The sequence below is a fragment of the Chamaea fasciata genome, unplaced genomic scaffold (assembly GCF_029207755.1).
Source record: "Chamaea fasciata isolate MVZ Bird 193981 ecotype frontalis unplaced genomic scaffold, bChaFas1.0.hap1 SCAF_8, whole genome shotgun sequence".
Lineage (NCBI taxonomy): Eukaryota > Metazoa > Chordata > Aves > Passeriformes > Sylviidae > Chamaea > Chamaea fasciata.
In genome coordinates this window covers 17,271,802-17,286,886 of record NW_027094093.1, presented here as the reverse complement: position 1 = coordinate 17,286,886, position 15,085 = coordinate 17,271,802, and the positions used below count along the sequence as shown (strand labels likewise).

The window sequence follows — 15,085 nt, the reverse complement described above, 5'->3', positions numbered from 1 at the left end:
TTCCAGGGCAATGAAATTACTGCAGAATTTCCCTCAATTTCCCATTAAACAGAAAGATGAATTTGATTAGGAGAATGTCAAGAAGGGCAGAGTCTCTGATCTCGCCTTAGAAATAAAACCAAGATTAAAACTGTGATTAAGAGGATAATAACAGGGAAAATTAACCCTACATGCTAACTAGGTTCAAGTTTTTAATCGAGGTAATGAAAGAGGGAAACTCTGGGCATTAAGGCCTCGCTTGACGCCGGACTCGCACACACCAGGGGAGATCTTCTTGGGAAAGAGGCCGAGGATAGAAACCCCGGTCCGGGTGGCTGCTCGGCCTCCAGAGTGTCCCGCGGACATGTGGGGCGGTGGTGCAGCGAGCGGCCGGGAGCGCGGAGCCCGTGGGTGCTCCACTCCTTCCCGAGCCTCCCAGCTCCCTGCCAGGGTCCCTGGGTGCAACACACGGGGCCTTGCCTCCTCTCGGCGGAAAGAACAGTCTCATGAACGGCACGGTTTGGGAAAGGACACGAGCAATCTCCTGTGAGGATGCTCTCAGATATGACTTTATTCACTCTGGGGCTGTGGGGAAATGAGAGAGATAACGGAATAAATGGATTCCTGTTTGATCAATCAAATACATAAAAATATGCATAACCCCCCAAAATAGCACGGTAAGGGATAATTTTCTTTTCATGAAAGAAAATCTCCTCACACACAACCTGGTAGATGAGACTGACTCTCCCCTCTGCCCGCTGCTGCGTTCATACCCTCTCTGCTGAAGAGCAAATCCTGGCATTTTCCTTCTTGAAGTCTGTCTATTTTATTTGTTTGTTGGTTTGTTTAATCTCAAAGGGTTGCTCAAGTAATTCTGTGATGTTGCTGTTGTTATTCTCTGTTTGTTGGTGTTTGTTTGGTTGTATTTTAAAGACGAAACAAGCTCCGAGTTTTAGAAGCGATCGCCTAGAAGCGCTTCCAAGTGAAGATGAAAGGCAAAAGGGGTAAAAAGGGGCAGACCTGCGGACCTAAGAGAATACTGGTTATTAGTGTGCCAGAATGACGATCCCGGTAATATCCGATCGATTAAGACTTTATTTGCACGCATATGCAGATGCATATCGTGCAGTTAGGGGCAGAAGTACATACGTGTGCCCTGGACAGTCACATCTCACAGACATCACAAGTTATTTCTAGTTCTCTGTGCTCACTCTTACCGTGGGTATCGTTGTGGCCCGGGTGGTGCTGCCAGCCGGCGGGCACTGCCAGCCGGGGACACGGCCGGCACTGGGGCTGCACCCGGGGCTGCCCTGTCCTCTCGGCAAATGTTTGTTTTCCTCTCATCTCTCCGCTGGCGCCGCAGCTCTACCAATCCGCCCCGGCCACTTTTATAGAAGCGGAGACCATGGTTTCCCCTCCCTCTTGAGAGCTCGATATTTTCATATTTCGAGTGTTACCATAAGACTTTTTAAAAGTGGGGGTGAAGAGGAAGAAAAAAAAAAAAAAAAAAAAAAAAAGGAGGTGGGGGGGGGTCTCCGTGGCTCGGTCGCTGGAGGCGGTGCTGAAATTACCGGCTTTGAAGAACCTGTCTGCAAAGTTTCGTCCAATCGTTTCAGGCTTTCCGCTTATTCCCTGTTGTAACTAAATACCGCTGTAAGAACAGCTGAAGTCCTTTGTTGGAAATGTGTGATCGCAGTCTCTACAGATCTGGCTACGTTGGTTCTCTCTTGAATTTGCAATCTCCAGATTCCTTTTATTTTCCTAATTTGCGGGCTAATGGCAGTCAATTGGCGGCTCTGCCCACCATTTCCTACCCCCGGAGCTCGATCCCTTGGACTTGCTCAAGTTCGTGCGCAGCCCAGCCGCAGAGCCACGCGTTCGGCGGCGCGGCGCAGCCTTACCTCCCCGGCTCCGTTCCAATCAACATCAGCTCCAACGGCAACAAGGAGTGCCTGGAAGACAACAATAAATATTACGCCCACGATACGAGCTCCAAACAAGAGGAGAGATGCAGGCAGAGGCAATCTTTTGCAAATGACCCAACTGTTACTCACACAACCAACTTAAAACCCGTAAAGTATGACCACTCGAGCCTGCAGAGAAGTTTGCACGGCTCGGCTGCCCTTTTTGAAGTGAATTCCTGCAATTCAAGCTTAAAGGAGGACATCAAGAATCCCGTCAACTTGAACCTGACAGTTCAGCCCGCAGCAGTCCAGTCATGCCTCAGACCTTCAGTGCAGGATGGTATGCCTTAAATATTTCGCTTTAGTTAGAAGCGACCTAGCCATACTTTCTTTTTAAGAGGTGTCTGTAATTACTTTATCACCCTCCCTGAAACTCTTTCGGAACAAAAATCGCTTAATCTAACTCGGAGGTTAGATAGAAATTGTGCTGTCAGATGTGCTTTGCCCAGTTTTCGGACCTAGTTTAGCTCTGCTATCTTGCGGGTTGGATTTTTTTTTTTTTGTGGTTTCTTTTTTTTATTTGAGTTTACTTTTTGGTTTGCTTTTTTTTTCATATTACTAAATTTGCATATCCAGACTTGATCCCCCAAATTATCGATGTGTTTGTTGTAGGTTTGCCTTGGTGTCCCACCCAGGGGAGATCAAGAAAGAAACGGAAACCATACACGAAACAACAAATTGCTGAATTGGAAAACGAGTTTCTCCTCAATGAGTTTATTAACCGACAGAAGAGGAAAGAACTATCAAACAGACTGAATTTAAGCGATCAGCAAGTTAAAATTTGGTTTCAGAACCGGAGGATGAAAAAGAAGAGAGTAGTAATGCGAGAGCAGGCTCTTTCTATGTACTAGAGCAGAGTCCACCCGTTCCTGCATGAACTTGTGCCCGGAGTGTTCACCCCTAGATTAGTGCGTACGCGCCAGTGAAACGCGGGGAGTGTGTCTTTTTACCATTTAAACCAAGTTCTTGAAACGCGTAGGATCCCTGCGTAAGTAGGCAACACTGAGTTCTTAGCCAAGATGAAGAAGACCAGCCGGACCAGCACGGAAATATGTATTATCAGCTTTTTACCTTTCTTTCTCCATTTATATAGATTTTCTCCTGCATCCTTACCCTCTCTTTCCCCGGAGAACAAGCGGTGCTAAACTAAGATAGATTTCTTTTATCTGTATGTAAACACCATTTTGCAGCAAAATAAAGGAATAACGCCTTGTAAAGACGTCAGCTCTGTGAGTCCCGGCTGCTCCCTTCATCTGCCGCCCTGCCCGCCAGGGCGAGCCTGGGGCGCCGGCTTGTTTTGTGGTTTGGAGTAACCTGCTCGAGCAGCGATGGGGAAAGTGGTTAGCAAATAAACCTTTTTCTTTAGGTTTTTTTTTTTTCTTTTTTTCCCCTTTTCCACCCTCCCCCAGCCTGCCCCTGGAGCCGCAGACCCGACCGCAGCCCTGCGGAGAGCGCACGTGACACCCGCGCAAGGCCCGCGCGTAACCCGAGCGCGGCTCAGCGCGGCCCCGACGGCACGGCACGGCCGGGAGGCCTCGGTGTGCCCGCCGGGGCCGCGGGCAGGGCTGCTCCACGGGCACGGCCGAGAGGTTCCCGTCTCGGGTAAAAGCGGCCCTGTGCCCCTCGCCGTGAGCCAGCCGCCTCCGGGGCAGCGCGGCGTCCCGCGGCGGCGCAGGGGTCGCGGAGTCGGGCGCCGGTGCCTCCCCAGGTGGCCGGGCCGGGCCCTGCCCTTGCAGCGCTCCTGACTTTGGCCTTGTCCAGGCGCTGCCCCCACAGGCGAAAGGCAGCGGGCGGTGCCGGGGCAGAGGCCCAGGCTCGGCGCGGCTGGCGGCAGGCTGGGGCCCACGTCTCACTCCGAGGTGCTGCAGGCACGGGAGTCGGGACAACACGGAGGTTTTGGTGGGACCGATCATTTCAGCACTCAATCCCTAGGGCCGTTTCTGGATAGATCTTTGTGAGGGAAAAGTAAGAACCGGCTCGGGGTTTTGCCCAGATATAAACCTCAGAGGATAACCCAACCAGCGGGGCTGGTAGGCAGTGTCTAAGCCGTTCGATCACTGTTTTGGGACGAAAATGAGATCGATTTTTCCTGCATCTTGATGAGAGGCTTTCTCTGCCGAGAGCTGCCGGCCTCTGCAACACCAGAGCAGTCAGACCGGCCAGAGCTCCAGGGCCTGAGGAAACTACACATAGCCCTTAGTCTGATACCTCAGAATATGAATTCCATGGGTTTTTATGTCCGCATTAAAATGCCTTTGGGCTGCAATTTCCACTTAAGTCTTCGTTTCTCAACGAAGAGCATTTCCACGCCTCCCAACAGTAATAATAATTAGGCGAGCAGAGGCTGCCTTCTCTTCTGGCATGTAAAATTGTCTCAGATATGGTTGTTCGTGGCGTACACAAAAAGTCTAAACAATCTCAAAGAACGGCACAAAGCTGCTACCTACCTGCACCGGGCTATAGCCTTACCGAAGGCAACAAACTCATTATTTCATAAAGAATCATATTTGAACCTCCCTGCTACTCACTCCTTTGCTCGCAAGTACTGCTCGAGAGGGCACGGTAGTCCTGATGAATTTGGAGATAAATTCCCAGGCGGGCAGAGATGTAGCCATTTTCCCGAAAGCTTTCCAGAGAGCCCCAAAGGTAACGCTTGGGTGGTGTTTCGGGGGGAGAAGGAAAACCACCCCAAAGCATTTGTCGCCACTCTTACCGCCCGCATTGCCCAATGCAGACAAAACCCTACCTCGCTCATGGCGGGGTGGCTGCCAGCAGGAAAGCGGGGACGAAGCCCCGCCGGGTGACAGCTCCCCGGAGGCAAGGGATGCACACCTAGTCATCCACAGCCACAGGAACCACTCCTGGGTCCCTCCAAATCTTTGGTACGTTCAGCCTCTGTGCTGGGAGTTGACGCATTGCGGACAATGAGGGTCTCTTCATCCAGTGGCATTTCCTAATTAAAAAAACTAGGAGCAACCCCAATGATGCAAGCCAGGAGAAAAGGAAAAACCAGATAAAGCCCCTTTTCTTACTCTCTCCTGGAATACTGCTCAGACGGCTACAGTCCATGAGAAACTGACCCCTTAAGCTGTTCTTTCCTATCCTAGTCCTCCCTAGTACAACCCGTCCTTTTATTGCATGGGTGATGTGAAATCCGAAGAAGGAACCTCGGGTCAAAATACGTGAAAGGCAATATAATATTTATTAAACTCATCTGATCCACGATGATGGCTTATTGTGAAGCTCCTAGTCTAAATCGCCTACGGAAAGAGAAAAGACAGAGGAGGTAGGATCTGAATTGCGATTTGTTGAGAAAGTCTGTGTATTATGTATCTCTGTATGTGCCTGTGTATCTATGGATGCACTCATTTCAGCAGTGCCCGTTGTGTGTAACCGTGTGTGCACCCCCAGACGTACGTGTTTGTGGGCTCATACTGAGCACAGACACACGGGCGGTAGAAAATGGTGCATAATTTCACGCGTGCCCATACTCCAGGTTCCATCCCTTGCTCTAAAGCAGTGGGCGAGGACAGTGGCTCGGGCTTGGGGAGGCACACACGCGTGGCAGAGCTGCAGGCGTGGGGCGCGCCCTGCCTGCGCGGCTCTGCCTGTGCACACCCACCCGAGCTGTCCCCTGGGCACATGTGTGCACAAGCGTGTGCGACACGCCGGCTGGGCGCATAGGAGATGCACCCGAGTGAGGTGGATGTACTCCACGCCCTCCGGCTGGATTATTTCGGGTGTCTTGTCAGGTGCCCCCTGTGCCGGCTTTGCGGGTGTATGCGGGGCGGGATGGAGCAGCGGGCACCCGATGGCTGCGCCCACGCCCGCGTCCCTTCGCAGCATCCCTTTATTTTCTCAAACATAAACATCTTTGCATTTCCACCGCAGCCTAAACGTGATAAAGCCCTTGCAGGAGGCTCTCCATTCCTCCTCTTTTGATAAGGCTGCAAACGCAACTTGGTTTGTTGGGAATGGCTCTGGATGCCTTTGTGCTTCCTAAAAGAGCATAAATAATTAAAGTTTGGCAGAGAGGAAAAGCTTTCTTGCAGAACTGTAGTGGCAATAAATGAAATGACTCAGAATCTCTTCTCCAGTCGGTTTTTACGAGAGCTGCCAGACAGTGTCTGTTCACGTTCTCCAGATACTAGGGGCGCCATAACAAAGTTAAGGTCAAGTTAGTGTCTTATCTTGGGTGGCACAAAAATACTGCATCTTCTCCAGCCGGACCGGGTGTATTTTTAAGCCCAAACGTTACGCAAGTCGCCTTAATTTCCACGGAGAGCATTTGGAAATGTCTCTTGGACCTGAATACTTGGTGATTCCAGGCAACGATTGCAGATGTTTCAAGACGCCTAACGGTAAAGTATTCGCCTGACTGTGTACATGATGTGCATTTATGTTTCGATGCTATTTAATCTGCGTAAGGGGAAAAAAGGAAAAAAGGGGGGAGTGTGGGGGGTGTTATTGTAATGTTCAGAGCTGGGCTGGGACGGACCCCAGGGTGAAAACGCTCTAGCAGGCGGAGACCCCCAGCTCTGCCTTATTCTAGCGGGGTCTCTGCTGTGATATTGGTCTCACGTTTCCCAGATTAGATCGTTTTTTAAAGGACTGTTTCCTAAAAGGGCTTTCATGCTAACAAATCGTCGCCATGTCTTTGAACTTGAATTAGTTGAAACCGGTTGGCTCCTGCGCCAAAATTTAATTGATGCTAGGCTTGCTGCATCGAAAAGAAGGTGCAAGATTCTGGCTAAGGCGCATTTAGTTGTTTGAACGGTAAAGAAAATGAAGCTCCATAGGTTTCCAGAACCATCTCTCTTGACGAGATAGGCGATCAGAAACCTTGGGGGGGGGGGGGCACCGTCCAAACAGAGCCCTGCCCTGCTTTGCTGCAAGGTCCGGGTAATTAGTGGCACAGGAGCCATTTTAACTGCGCAGGCATCATTTTTGGGAGGTGGTTTTTTTTGTTGCAGCAGAACCGAGAGGGCTCAAAAGCCGAAAAAGGGAGGGAATGGCCGTTCTGTGCTTTGATTTCTAGTGATAACTTGCGACTTGCAAGAGTCTACCTGCTGGGATCAATGTGTGGCGTTTGAGGTGTTTTGCGAGTGAGGCATCAAAGCAAAAAAACCAACAAACTCCCCCCCCCCCCCCCAAAAAAAAAAAAAACAACCCACCAAAAAAAACCCCACCCCAACTGTACAAAGAAAAGAGAAAAGGAAAGAAAGAGGCGCCGGTGATGGTGTGTTAAGAATGAGCTCCATAATATCTGCTTGGCTTTGGTCTTCTTATTTTCAGAAAGGGCTTGCTTGGCTGCGGCATGGAAGCCCCTGGGGTAGCCTTGGGCTGCTCTGGGGAGCCGGGCGATGCAGGAGGGGCTGTGCCGGTGGCGGTGGCGGCGGCGGGGCGGGGGGCAGGGTGCGGGGCGCAACCCGGGCTGCGGGGCTCCCGCCCACGGAGCTTCTCCTCATCGCGTAGCCGGGGGCGAGCAGGAGGCTCCTGTAGCAGCGGAGCCGAGTCCTCAGCGGGCACGGCCGCCTCGAGGAGCCGGGTAGCCCACGGGCCTTCTCCCCGCTCGCCCGGAACGCTGTGGGGCCGGTTCCCCACCTGCCGGGCTCTCCGCTGGCTATGGGACCTGGAGGCTGCCTTTGTGGAGGTGATGTGGGGCCTGTGGACTTGCCAGAGCCTCCGCCCGGGGATTGCTGGGGTGTCCGGAGGCGGCCGTGCTCGGCCTGGGGAGCTCGCCCAGACATCGGGTTTATTTGGAGAGCGACATGTGGTGGAGCTAACCTGGCTATGCTGTACGGTGGCGGAAAAAAACCATTCCCATAGAGAGCTGGCAAAGGTTTCTGGAATGAGGAATTGGTGGAGTACAGGACTATTGCTGGCGTGTGTTCTTTATTCTCCTCTCTTTTAAGCCTTTGCGGCCCTGTTTGTGTTTGTCTGTATGAAATCATATTTCTAGGAAAAAAGGAAAATTGGCAAAAATGAGCCCTCGAATGCCGGGCGGGAGCGGGGCTGGCGGCTGCTGTGCGTGTCGCCCGCTCCCAAGTCTTGCTTTTCCCTTCCAATGAAAATGAACATTTTGGTGGGAGTTGGAGGCAGGGGAACAGAGGTCACTTTGTCTGCTCCTCTGCTTCCCAAGGAAACCGTGCTTGGTGGACTTCTTTTCCTGCCATAGCCCTCTACCTTACAGAGAGCTCGAAAAGTATCTCCCTTTCGTAAATCCGGCTGCTGAGAGATTTCTGTTTGCGTGTTTCTCATTTCAGTTTGGCGCCCTGACACAAGCGCGCAGTGTTTGGGCTTATAAGCGAGGGAATACGAGGTGATCGAAACTCAGGCTTTGAATTTCGTGACCGGTTTTGATGCCAACTGTGGATTGCAGGAGCCGGGCGGGCAGATCCGGCCGTACACTCGAGTGTGTGAATGGGACTTGGCTTTCCTGAGTGAACCATCACGCACCCGCTCATCATCTGCTTGAGCGGCGGCCGGAGAGTATCGCTCCCTCTAAGGAGGAAGCGATCACGTTTCCGAGCCGGGGGTGCCCGTCCGTGAGCCCCCCAACCCTCGCTCCGGGGGCTGCTCTCCCCGACGGTGGCTGCGCTCCCCCCTCTCTGCCGGGGGAGGCCGGGCGGAGATGCGGGCGGGGGGCTGCGCTCCGTGGGGCTCCGCGCCGGGCTCCGGCGGTGGGCAGGCGCCTGCCCGGGCGGCGCGGCCCCAGGTGATCCGCACCACCTACGTGTGTCTCACATCGTCTGGTGAAAGGATGAGACTTAACACCGGCTATATTTGTACAAACGGCGCGCTCGCCTCCCCGTGCTGGGAGGGCTCTTTGGAGAGATCTTAGGAGCCTTTCCGAGGGGCTGATATAGATATAAGGACATTTCTACATCGCGTCACGTGACATAATTACCACTAGAATCAATCAAGATGAATTGCACGTCAGCACACGGTGGGGATTTTTTCTTAGTTGATCCTGTCCAAACCCTCTTGTGCAATAGATGGATCTTGTTCAATGCATTGAAGCCTCCTGGTTGCTTGCAATCGCAAAAAGGAAGACATGACTGAGTTTGATGATTGCAGTCACGGCACATCCAATATGTATCTGCCAGGGTGCGCCTATTACGTCTCACCCTCAGATTTCTCGACGAAACCCTCTTTTTTGTCTCAATCGTCGTCCTGTCAAATGACTTTTCCTTATTCTTCTAATTTACCTCATGTTCAACCTGTGCGCGAAGTAGCATTCAGGGAATACGGATTAGAGCGCAGCAAATGGCAGTATAGGGGCAGTTATGCTCCTTATTACTCAGCTGAAGAGGTGATGCACAGAGACTTTCTGCAGCCTGCGAACAGGAGGACGGAAATGTTGTTCAAAACGGACCCTGTCTGCGGCCACCACGGACCGTCTCCCGCCGCCTCCAACTTCTACAGCTCGGTGGGGAGGAACGGCATCCTGCCGCAAGGCTTCGACCAGTTTTACGAGACAGCCCCCGGACCCCCGTACCAGCAGCACTCCGAGAGCGAGGGAGACGCGGAGAAGGGCGACTTGAAAGCCCAGAACAGCACTTGCAGTAAAACACCTTCCAGCCAGGAGAAGAAAGTGACACCAGCAAACAGCGCCGATTCCCCTTCTGGTGAGGCTGTTGCAGAGAAGAGCAACAGTTCAGGTAGGTATCAGTAGTAAATTGGGGGCAAGAGTACAAGGCCAACACTTTGTCAAGCCGCATTTTATGTGCAATTTTATAAGCATCCAAAGGATTTTATATATCCTATAAGATTTCCTTTACCGTTGTAAAGCGTGTTTACGATAGGAAACCAATTTAGGTGGGCTTAAGGTATTCTTGGAAGAGGATATTAATTGTTATTAAATTGTTGGTTCGTCGTGGGGAGACGGAGAGATTTCACAGGTAGTGCTCAGAGCTGACTTCGGTTTAGAGCTTAAGGTCTTCGTTTGTTTGGGGCGGGGGGTGTGTGTGAGAGGAGTTTGAGAAACTTGGAATTTTTCCAGCCCATTTAAATATCTCTCTGTCTTGCTCGAAGAGCTCTCCTTTAAGGAGAAGTTGGGAAATATTAGCTTTTTTTTTTTGCTAAGTCAGTCGGAGATTATAAGCGTCAGGAATATTTTTTGAAGTGCTAGTGGGCTGCTTTCAAGGCAATGGGATATTATCAAAGTCTCTGACCAAATCTTAGCTGAGCATGTTCATAGCAACAGCGTAAATGAGTTTCTTCTCTCTTGAATTTCAGCAATTCCCCAGCGATCAAGGAAAAAGAGGTGCCCCTATACCAAATATCAGATAAGAGAACTGGAACGGGAATTTTTCTTCAACGTGTACATAAACAAAGAGAAGAGACTGCAGCTGTCCAGAATGCTCAACCTCACTGACCGGCAAGTTAAAATCTGGTTCCAGAATCGAAGGATGAAAGAAAAGAAACTGAACAGAGATCGACTCCAGTATTTCACAGGGAATCCCTTGTTTTGAGGGAAAAAAAAAATTAAAAAAAAAAAAAAAAAAGAAGAAGAAGAAGAAGAAGAAGAAGAAAAAGAAGAAGAAGAAGAAGAAATTAAAAATTAAAAGAAAGCAAGGAAACAGAAAAAAAGAAGAAAAACAAAGAATACCATCTGAATACAAAAGTTAATTTGTTTACTTGACACATCCACCCTGCGGAAAAGTTTCATTTTCATGTGCAACTCCCCACACTGAATGGCCACTGGAGATTTCGGGGCTTGGCGGAGCAGATTCCTGATAAGGGGAAACTAGGGTAAATCCAACAGTTCACTCTCGAGGGTTTTTCGCCAAAGGTGCTTTTTTTTTTTTTTTTTTTTTCCCTCTCCCACAGTACCAGCAATGGACCTGCGGAGTGTCTGGTAGTTGTTGCTTACAATTCATTGAGTTCGGGGGGGGGCTCTGTTGTTGCTTTTGAGCTAGGATAACACTTTCCTCCCTTTAAGTGAATGCGGTTTATTTAAGAGATGGTAAATGTACGCTCGCTATATACAAAATATATATATATATGTTTCTATTGTCATCCAAAAGCATGGGCCACTGTCTTTTTCATGTGAATAAATGGTTTCTAGTAAAGTTAAGGTTATAACTTCCGTGCACTGTATGGATTTCCATCTCCGAAGGATCCTAGCGTTTTCCGGGCTAGAGCCAAGTTCAGTTAAATAATAACGTGAGGAAGTCTAGTCGGGTTATTTAAAAAGCATTTTAACTAAGTGATAGTTCAGATGCCTGACTCTCCCTTTGTAGGTATGCGTACCTTCCTCGTTCGCTGTGAGACAGAGCCAACATGGCTGTCTGCACACCATCACTTCTGATGGTGCTACCATTACTATAAACAACGAAAAAGGCTTTTCGTTTAGCTGGTCAGGCTCCAAATACGCCCAGAATCCCCAACGTCAATGACTGTTTACTCGTTAGTGAAGACCAAGGCAGAAAGACCGAGGGCTCCAAACGAGTCAGACAAGAGGGAGCTATAAACAATTGGCACTAGTTGGGGGAAGAAAAAAAAAAAAAAAGAAAAGAAAAAAAAAAAAAAAGGAAAAATAAAGAAAAAAAGAAAAAAAAAGAAAAAAATAAAAAACCACCCCATACCAAAACCACAAAACCACCCCCAACAGTTTAGGGAGCAGAGGGGTGGTTCTCTTCAGTGTGATTGCCGGCAGGGCGAGCGACGTGCGGCGCTGGCGGGAGCGGAGCCCAGCGCGCTCTGGCCGCGGCGGGGCCCGCCGGGGGCCGGCACCCGGAGGAGATCCGCTCCGCTCCTCGCCGCTTTATCTTGCGTGACCTGGCTGGGCTGTTTACAAAACCTTGAACTGTCTAGACAACACCATAAAACTCGAGGTTCTAAACAGCTTAATTGGGTTATATTATACACCTTCTGGTGGGCGAAAAAGAGATTTCCGCAGTGTGCAATAAAGGCGACGAGTGAGAAAAGAATTTGCCTTTTTTGAATAGGACGAGGTGGCTCTTGCAACGCTCGCAGGCAGGGAAGGCAAAAGTGCCAACTAAGTCAGAAAAAGAAGGAGAGTTCAAAAAATAGAGAAATAGAAGAGGAGTGAGGCATGACTAAAAAAAAAATTTAAAAAACACTTTAGCAAGAAAAACATAAGTGTATGCCTTTGAACTTCCAAAATGTCAAGGTCATCACCTTTAACCTTTCTGAATAATTAGGCGCCTTAAGGTTCCTCTGTTATTTTCAACCACCACCCACTCTCTCTCTGTCTCACTCCCTCCCTCCCTCGCTCTCTCTCACACACACGCACAGCCACACACACACTTTTTACCGCATAGCTGGCCATATTAGCAAATGCATCATAACGCAAAGAAAATCCTGGTTGGGTCGAGGTGAGCTCTCGGCGTCGTGCAGTGAGCGTGCCCTGCTCCAGTCCCTGCCAGCTGGAGCACAGGGGGCTCCTCACTTCCCTCTCTTTCTCCTCCGTGCCCTGGGAATTCGACCCAAAAACACTTTTCCTTTTCCTCTTTTTTTTTTTTTTTCTTTTTCTTCCCTTTCTTTTTCTTTTTTTCTTTTTTTTTTTTCTTTTTTTAAGCTCATAAGAAAAAGAGGGGGTTGGTTACAGAAAAATAATAATTTTGAAAAGGTAGAAAATGTCTCGTAATTTAGGGAGAAAGGCGATATTTCTATGCAGTTTCCCCACAAAGCCCATTAATTAGAAACTCGTGAAGTCACGGGGAATTCTTCACGGCATTTTGCCTGACCTTCTAGCAAAATTCTCGCGTGTCTCCCGATCCTTAATCCACACGGCGGGAACGAGTCGTTTGGTTTTCTGTTCCCTGCAGTGCTTTAACAGCCTATCTCAGAGCATTAATGCGCCTTCAAAATGCCAAGACACCGCAAAAGCGGGCCGCGGAAACCGAAACACCGTGGCATTAATCTCGCATAAGTGCTCAATGATAGCGGTGTTGAGTTTCTGTTTAAAAAGAAAAGAAGAAACCCATGGCTGGGAGCAGATTGAGCTGAGGAGAAAGACCCAGAGAGGAGAAAATTCCCGGTGTTTGGCGGGCAGCGGCCACAGGAGGGCGCGCCCAGGCGCTGCAATGCCGCAGCCTCCGGTGCTCCAGTCTCTTTTCCCCCTAATAATAATTCCACTGCTAATAAAATATCTAATATATAAGTAACGATAAGATTTCAGGGCCTTTCAAATGAGAAAATAAAGCATCAAAAAGATTTATTAAACAAATAACCCATAACCGTGACGTGTTGGAGAAATATGCCACTTTAAAAGAATTTTTTTTTTTGGTCGTAATCTTTTATAATGCATCCGAGCTTTAAAAAAAATCCCATAATTTTAAGAAAGAAAAAAAAATCAAACCCCAAAGATATTCAGAATTCGTTCCCTAGAACGAAAATCTATCTACTCCTTTAAGGACAGCCTGGATGCGGGTGGAACAAAAGTAATATAAAAAACATGCATTTCCACAATTTATCTTAGATTCTTACTCGAGGATTTTCTTAGATAAACCTCTAGGTACAGGAAACAGAATGTTAAAAACGTATTTTATTTAAAGGCGAGATTAACATTAGCTCCCGAGGGTGCTTGTTTTTTAAAAGAAAGAGAGACTAAAGAGAAAAGAAGATATTTTTAATATCCTAACATCACCTTGCCAAGGCATTGCTGAATTAAGTCCCTCTCTTTAAAAGTGCTATGGAGATCTATTAAAATGAAAGTAGAGCTTACAGAATTAAAGTGAATCTTATGAATTTCTTGGACGTTCTCCAGCATCCGAGCTGTCTGTTCCGTCTGTTCTGTCTTTCCGAGATTTTTGTTTGTTTGTTTGTTTTGCTTTATCTTTTTTTTTCCTTCCAGTGTGCACTTCTGGTCAGAACTTGAGGAAAGAAAGGATTTCGCTGCTTTCTACTTATTTGCAGAATTCATCGAAATCTGTTTCATACTGGCTTAGCCATATTCCGCATTTTTTTAAAACCCAGTCTCTCGTGAGCGCATTTGTTGGCACTTTGTCTGCTGGATTGTTGGTGTGTGGTTTATTTTTTTTTTTTATTTTTTTTTTTTATTTTTTTTTTTTTTTTTAGAAGTTCATTGTTAACACTTTCCTAGAAATAGCCTTTCCGTTGGTAATAAAATGGCATTGTACAATCCAAAATCCTTGGGATCCCTGACGCCAAAGGTAGCCCTTGCAGGCAGAGCCGTATCCCGGAGGAAAATGCCCTGGTCTCTCGGTGGACATACACTTTCCTAGGGAAAAATGTCTCGCTAAGTTTACTTGTTTGTTTTTCTTGGCATGAGAGGGCTCCTTGCGAGAGTCCACACCGACCTTGAGCCCATTAGGCTTCGTACGAGGTGCTTTAACCCCTCGCAATTACAGTGAGGCCGAACTCAGAGAATATGAACGGGTGATGGGAGCCAGGGTGCGCTGGTAATTTTGGAAAATTATATCTACACACTAGAACATGGAAATGTCGCTTTCTTCTTCTTCTTCTTCTTCCTCTTCTTCTTCTTCTTCTTCTTCTTCTTCTTCTTCTTCTTCTTCTTCTTCTTCTTCTTCTTCTTCTTCTCTTTTTCTTTTTTTTTTTATTTTTTGAACTATTTTGTACATGTGATGATTCTGTGCGAGTCTGTAACGTCTTCTATTTTTCCTTTTTACCCCTTTTCTCAGTTAAATTCCTCTAGACAGAAAAGATTGTGAGCTATTTCCAAATGTCTTTGGGCTTGTCCTTTACGTAGATCGAAAAAGGCATTTGCTTATTTTCCGATTAAAACATAAATGCGGCAGGAATCTGCCGAAAGATAATTGTGCAGCACAAATACCGAGGCTGAAGGCTGCACCGGCCACCGATATATGCGCTAAAATCTCATCACACTCAGGCACTTCTCTGTTCACAAAAATATGGAGATAACATAGGAGAAGGGCTGGGGGTTAGGGAGAAATAGAGCGTACGGTCTGTGCTACTGTACGATCCATATACTCAAAAATAACACCTTTGAAGAAAAGACCAGGGTGCTGTTTTATTTATTTTATAGGCTTTCATATTTGGGAAAAAGCATAATGTCATCAGTATGTCGTGTCTGTCCCCTAACCTCGGTCAAAAAAATCTAGAGAATCTGAGCCCTCAGCCCAGACGCCGACTCTTTCCATGAAAATACGGCACACAGAAATCTGGGC

General features: G+C 48.2%; 2 protein-coding genes across 2 annotated transcripts; both read left to right on the top strand.

Moving 5' to 3' along the window:
* Window positions 1-1,661: 1,661 nt before the first annotated feature.
* On the top strand, window positions 1,662-2,794 carry HOXD12 (homeobox D12). Its single transcript, XM_066189248.1, has 2 exons — window positions 1,662-2,223; window positions 2,556-2,794. The coding sequence occupies exons 1-2, from the start codon at window positions 1,662-1,664 to the stop codon at window positions 2,792-2,794; spliced, it is 801 nt and encodes a 266-aa protein (XP_066045345.1).
* A 6,206-nt stretch (window positions 2,795-9,000) lies between these two features.
* HOXD11 (homeobox D11) lies at window positions 9,001-10,420 on the top strand. Its single transcript, XM_066189247.1, has 2 exons — window positions 9,001-9,607; window positions 10,185-10,420. The coding sequence occupies exons 1-2, from the start codon at window positions 9,001-9,003 to the stop codon at window positions 10,418-10,420; spliced, it is 843 nt and encodes a 280-aa protein (XP_066045344.1).
* The last annotated feature ends 4,665 nt before the right edge of the window (window positions 10,421-15,085 follow it).